General features: G+C 36.5%; 1 protein-coding gene across 1 annotated transcript; it reads right to left on the reverse strand.

Moving 5' to 3' along the window:
* Positions 1-3,218: 3,218 nt before the first annotated feature.
* LOC133081872 (cAMP-regulated phosphoprotein 19-like) lies at positions 3,219-3,557 on the reverse strand. Its single transcript, XM_061178199.1, has one exon. The coding sequence runs from the start codon at positions 3,555-3,557 to the stop codon at positions 3,219-3,221; it is 339 nt and encodes a 112-aa protein (XP_061034182.1).
* Positions 3,558-7,331: the final 3,774 nt, after the last annotated feature.

Raw genomic sequence — 7,331 nt, forward strand, 5'->3', positions numbered from 1 at the left:
TGTGTGCTGCAACTACTGAGCCCACGCGCCTAGAGCCTGTGCTCCGCAACCAGATGGACCACCACAGTGAGAGGCCTGTGCACCTCAACAAAGAGTGGCCACTGCTCGCCGCAACTAGAGGAAGCCCGCGTGTGGCAACGAAGACCCAATGCAGCCAAAAATAAATAAATTAAATAAATTTTTAAAATAAATAAATAAGGTCTGCATTGAGATAACAATATATCACTGATTATGGAATATTACTCAGCCATAAAAAGGAACGAAATTGGGTCATTTGTAGAGACGTGGATGGACGTAGAGACTGTCATACAGGGTGAAGTAAGTCAGAAAGAGAAAAACAAATATCGTATATTAACGCATACATGTGGAATCTAGAAAAATGGTACAGATGAACTGGTTTGCAAGGCAGAAATAGAGACACAGATGTAGAGAACAAACATGGACACAAAGGGGGGAAAGTCGGGGGCTGTGGTGGGATGAATTGGGAGATTGGGATTGACATATATACACTAATATGTATAAAATAGATAACTAATAAGAACCTGCTGTATAAAAAAATAAATAAAATTCAAAAAAAATAATATATCATTGACTGATAATTGTACTGTGGTTATGTAAAAGCATCCTGTCTGTAACTTATTGATATCTTCCCCGTGATTTCTTTGAGAACTTCTTTACTTTCAAATACCACAAGATGTTACAGAATCATCTTATATTTTACCTTCCCTAGAACAGGAATCAGTAATTTCTTTAAGGAAGCCTTATTCCTTTGTTGTAGAATCACACTTAGAAATCAAGATCTCGGCACTAGGTGTGCTCATTGGTACTAGAATATCGTTTGCTTCTATTACCTCTCAGTGGACAAAACTAGGATATACATGCATGAATACATACACACATACACACATCCATATTTCTGTATCTATCAATCTATCTTTCAAAAACCATGAATTAACACTGATAACTCTAATTCAAATCTAACTCCATAGGGTTTGTCCTAGGCTTCCCTCTTGTTCCCTTCTCCAACATTATGGACAATATATTCACTTATTTGTTCAATCTCAGAATACATATATTAGCTGCAGAATTGCTAACCCATACAACTGTGAAAATCAAACCTATCAACAAAAGTACAATATTGGTTTCCAATTCCATCTTTATTCTTAATTTATCTTATAGCAACTTCAGTGTGTCATGGGGGAGCTCAGATGTTGGTTCAAATGTTGAAACTCATGACAGTCATTTTTTTCTATGAAAAAAACACAACTGTATTATTCAAACAGGTGAGGAAATCTCAAGGCAAGGGGCAGGGTGCATGGCTCTCTGGGAGAAAGTCCAGAACTGAGAGAGAATGAATAGCAGTGTGCAGACTTTTTATAAAGAGAAAAGTCCCACTGGCACAGGAGTTAAAAGAGGCTCTTGTCCAATGCAAGATTTTAAAGAGGCAGCAAGAGGTTTCATGATCTTGTGAAATGGCGGGGGCGATGGGGGGGGGGCAAGCTTTACCAGAATGCTGCAGGAGGTTACAAAGGCAGGAAATAAAGCTCAGAAGTTGCTGGCTCTAAATCATACATCATCGGGAGTCCAAGTTTCTTTCCTGGGGTCTTCGTAACGTATATAGTCAAAATACTTTATTTCAGTTACTTAAGTCTTGGACTTCCTCTCTACATGCACACACACACTTTGTTATTCACTATGTTATGTTATTCATTTGAAATAAAATTAGGTTCTTTTGTTTCTGTTTGTATTACATTTTTCTTGCCGTGCCCCATCTTTGTTGATTTTATTTATTTTTCAGCATGTGAATATTAACATGGTTATAAAAGTCAGAACTACGCAAAAATGTATATTTAGAAAAGTATGACCACTCTTCCATATTTCTCCCACTCTTTTTCCATATCCCCTCCTTTTCACTTTGTTCCCAGCTACCCTTGTACGTAACCAATCTCATTAGTTTCTAGCTTATCTTTTCATGTTTCTTTTTTTTCATATATATGCATGTATATCCATATATGTATAATGAGCACATACACACACCTATGTATATATATACATGTCTATATACATACACAGTTGTTACATACTGATGATTTTGGTTTCAGGACTGACCTAGACCACAGACAAACAAAAAATATGGTGTCAGTCTAGGAACTTGGCCAAAAAGCCTTTTCACTCAACGTAAGTTTTATCATCAAAACCACTTCCCCACGGAGGTATGTATCCCAAAATGAAATGAAATATCCAAACTTTTAAAACTGATTTATAATCAAGTCCAGTGACATTACCATAGCTCTAGGTGCAAGCAAGTTTGTGTATGAAATCAGCATCATCCACAAAAACAAATTCATCAAAAATGAAGAAGGTCCACAGGACTCAGGATCCAAGTTTCTTAAGACTCCTGATTCATAGATAAAAATTCTTTGCAAATGGATTAAGAGAATCTGGAGAATCTAATATTTTTTTGAGAGGTTGTGCAAAACTATTGTATTTACAAAAATGGCACAAAAGTAAATTCAACAGTCAATGCACATGCACACTTCATTCACATCTTCAACAACAAAAGGTATTCTAACACTATAGACCTGAATAAGAATACTAGCTTCAACAGCAGCTGTTAAGCACTAGAGTCACATAAGTTGGACCAGAATGGGCAAATATTGCCCAAGCAAAATTCTATTGTTAAAGCTGAAACATATCTAAGGCCAATCAAGTTCAAGCACAGGATGCAAATCTTTTGTAGCCCCATCTATTTGTGTTTGAAATATGTCACCTTTCTTCTAACTTGTGGTCTTAAACTTCTGTTTCACAAAATCCAAAAGGAAAGTACAGAAGAACTCAATACAATAGAGTTTATTTTAAATAAGAGTAACCTACAAAGCTATAATTAAGATGAATTAAAGAAAGCCAAAATATTAAAATTGTAAAACTTGCTTATTACTCGTTGGAACCAGCCCTACACCAGGAGTTGGGTAATACATACAATTCTTTTCTAGTAGATTACTTTACATTGTTCTAACATGTTCTTTTCGTTAGTGCACTGCTAAGCTAATCAAAAACTCTACACACGTATATTACCTTACAATAGCAGAACACACTGCAGCTACCTGCAAAGCCATCACTCTCAAATGACTGAGTGAAAGGAAATAAAAAGCGGAGAAGTTAACATATTAAGAAGAAATAATGGGAATTAGAAGATTCATGCAGTTCAGCTCTTTTAATCAGTCAGCTGGCTTGCTAGCAACAAGAGATGGTTTCCGTTGAGGAAGGTCCTGTGGAGTGGGAATGTGGTCACCAGTGACCTCTGTCTTACTTGGGGCTGCAGTAGGAAGTTGCTTGTTCTTCATTTGTGCTTTAGCCATGCTGTATTCCCCAGAATCAAAATCTTTTTGCCCTTTCTGCAATCGTTTCCTTAAAAAATCTGAACCTCTGGGCTTTTGTCCCAGATGAGGATACCTTGCTTTTAATGTTGCTTCTTCAGCTTTCTCTGGACTAGTTACTTTATCTTCCATTTCCTTCTGCTTCTCCGCGGAGGCTGCCTCGGGGACTTCCGGGGACATACTGCTTGCTCCCTCTTACTCTGCTTCTCCAGCTCTGCGACATCCTGAGAATCTCATATTTTTGACCCAAATACCTTCCTTTGCTTGAACGCATCAAAAAATGATAGTCATTTTTTTATTGCAGTATAGTTGATTTACAATGTTGTGTTAATTACTGCTGTACAGCAAAGTGATTCAGTTATATGTATATATACATTGTTTTTAAAGAATATTAAAAAAAATAATGTATACATCTTTTCATGTTTCCTTACACATGAAAGGTAGCATACTATTTTGCACTTTGCTTTTTTCACTTAACAATATATCCTGGAAATCACCCCATGTCGGTTCATAAAGTTCTTTCTCATTCTTTTTTGTATCTGCATAGTATTCCACTGTGTGATGTACCATATTTTATTCAAGCAGTCCCCTGCATGAGCATTTCGTTTGTTTCCAGTATTTTGAAATTACAATGTTGTAACGAATAACCTTGTGCATATATATTTTTATCTTATTGTAGGTCTATTTTCAGGGTAAATTCTTAGGGATAGGATTACTTTACTAAAAGACAAATGCATATGTCTTAATTTTGTTAGACAGTCCCAAATCTCCCTCCAAAAGGATTGTACTACTTTGCATTCCCACCAATAATATATGAGAGTGACTTTCTCTACAGCCTTGCTAATAGAATGTGTTGGCATATTTTTCATTTTTACCATCAGATTGGAAAATTTAATTCATCTATACACTTATGTTTTGTTTATAAGAGACCTGCTGAAATAAGAATTAAAAATTGAAAATAGAAGAAGATATGCTAGGCAAATGCTAAGAAAATAAAGCAAATGTATCAATATTAATATCATACAAAATAGAATTCAAGGTGAATAAATTAATGGGACAAAGAGAGATACATTATGGTGGTTTTATCCCCAACAAGATGAAATAGTCATGAACCTTTAGGCATCTAACAAGAGAGCTTTGAAATATATAAGCAAAATGTAATAGAAATAAAAGGAGAAAGTTACAAAATCACTATCATGTTAGAAGACTTTAGCATACTTCTTAATGGTCAAAAGATCACGTAGACAAAAACAAGGAGGTATCTTAATTGGGGTAACCCAGAAGGCAGATTTTGAAACAAGGACTGGGTATGGGTGATGTATCTGGGAAGTGACCCCAAGAATCACCTCCCAAAGAAATAGGGTGAAACTGCTGTAGGCAACTGGAGTTCAATCCTTCTAGGAACTCTCTAACTGTATAGAACAGACCTCAGAATTGTTCCACCACAAAACAGGGAAGATGGGGCATTTATCTATTGACTTTTGTCCTCCTTCATTTGAGAGGTGTCCTTCATCCTTGGGACATTAACTTCCCATACTTTTAGGTTGCATCTGTACAGTTGAGAAGCCTTCTGTAGCTTCCAAGAAAGCAAGAGCAGAGAAATGCTGTGATTTGTTCTTGGTTCAGGACATTGGCAATCATACATTGAACTTCTACCATGCTGAGCTGAAGTCAGGTAGATCCAGGGATTTGGCAATCATTGCATCTTAAACATTTGTTATGGTAGAATTACTGAAGATTTGAATGATACAAGTAATCTCCTATGGTGTGTTATGGGTTCACTGTTGGTAAGGTAGAATGAAGCTGTATCTGATGAACCTTATATACCATACTTAAAAAGTAAACATTATCACTTTACAATGGGAAGCCATTTCATGTTTTAAGCCAGGGAATGGCACAGTAAGATTCTGTTTTCAGTATATAACTCTTGTAGAGGATGGTTTGTAGGGGCGCAAGAATGAGGGCAGGCTGACCAGTCTATTGCAATGTCCAGAAGACTGAGATGAATAGGATTTGACCTAGGACAATGAGAATGGAATAAAGAAGAAAGATTTGTGAGACAATTAGGAGCATAAAAGACAAGATTTGGGAAGAAGAGTTGGGAGAAGAGGTGGTGAAGGTAATCAGTTAAACTTGGAAAATATTGGGTTTGTCTTTGCAGCATCTTAATGAGGTACATAGAAGAAACATAATGATGTGACAGATTAGAAAACTGTGGTCCCTGTATGAAGTTGTGACATGCCCCAAATTACATAGCTATTTAGTTGCAGGCTGAGGACTAGAACCCGAGTTTCCTGACAGACTTCTAGTCTTGTGTTCTCTCATTCTAGCACTATGCCCAAACAAGCAATTGACACATTATGAAGGGTACTAACTGCTCTTCTCACTATCTATCTGTAAAGAATATTTTACCCATTGCAACACATGACTGTATCATTAAAAACTGTTTTTTTTTAAAAAGCTGAATGTAAGAAAGCTTACATAATTATACTCTAAAATTTTTAAAAGGTGCTGAAATTTCTCATAGAGAATGAGGATTCTAACAGCGATGTTGAAATGGAGAATATTAAATGTGACTGTAGTATAACAAGACCATTTTAACAAATCAGAATGTATATACATCTGGGTATTTTCCTAAGAGAAAAACAACATTTATTCCATGGACACCACTGTCACTTGCAAACCTTTTACTCCTTTTTGAAATTGCTCCTAAGCCAGTTTATGAATCATAGAAGGAAAATTAAAAAGAAAATTTATAGTCATATCTCATATACAGCTGATGGGAAATTTTTAATCAGTATGCAGCTAGTACTTGTGGTTATAAAAGCTACAGATATGGGAACTGATTCAATGAAAATGATTAAAGTGCACAATTAATTCTGAGTGAATTAGCAAATACCTAGTCTGGGTCAATGATAAACTGTGTTACAAGAAGTTGGCATAGAACCTAGCTGAGAAATGTGCTAAAATGAAACTTCATCGTATGATGGTGGATGGAAAGGGCAACTGAGCTATACAAAAACCCTGCAGGCTGACCCTGTGAGATGGAAAATCCTGAAAGTGACCCTTAAAGCAAGTAGGCTAGGAATTATACCTGTATTTTGCTGAACTTTTACAGATAGCATCACACCAGAGATCAGAGAACAGTGAATGGAGTGTTGTACTTAATCAGCCTTAGATTGTGAACTTAATGTCTTCACTGTGATGCCCCCACAGGGTGCAAAGCAGTTTTTGAGCTATAAAGGAACTACCACTCCGGGTCTCCTTTGGCCATGAGGAAAATGTTTTGGAACTAGATAGAGGTGATGGCTGCACAACACTGTGGATGTACTAAATATCATTGAATTGTACACTTTAAAGTGGTTAACCTTATGTGAATTTTGCCTGAATTTCAAAAAATGAGCTACCACTTCGTGAACAATTTGCTTCAGGCACTTTGCTTGGCCTTAATATCCAGCATCTCACCCTCCCAGCAATCTCTGAGATATACATTATTATCTCCATTTTGGGGATGAGGATCTGAGGTTCAGTGAGGTTAAGTGTTTTGGCCAAGGTAGTTTAACAGAAGAGGTGGGGTTCAAACTAAGTCTATCTGATTCCAAGATTTGAACTCTCAGGTTTGAACATTTATAGAAGTCCATAAAGGGGGTGGTCAGTCACGTAGATGTAATAAATCCTTGAAGCAATTTAACTAAATATGAAAAGAGGAATATGCCTGTTGAAATTTTCTTTCTTCATCTCCAAAAGTAGTACAATCCTTTTGGAGAGAGATTTGGAAATAGCAAACAAAATTAATACATATGTATTTGTCTTTTAACAAGTAACCCTCTTGACTGAGAGGAAAATGTACAATCTAAAAGTAGAGAATTATGTTTCATTTGGCTGACTTACTGAGGACTTAAGCCTGGGGTAAGCCTCTGAGGGACTGTTCCAAAGAGGTAAGGGAGGAGCCAG

The sequence above is a fragment of the Eubalaena glacialis genome, chromosome X (assembly GCF_028564815.1).
Source record: "Eubalaena glacialis isolate mEubGla1 chromosome X, mEubGla1.1.hap2.+ XY, whole genome shotgun sequence".
In the NCBI taxonomy this organism is placed as follows: domain Eukaryota; kingdom Metazoa; phylum Chordata; class Mammalia; order Artiodactyla; family Balaenidae; genus Eubalaena; species Eubalaena glacialis.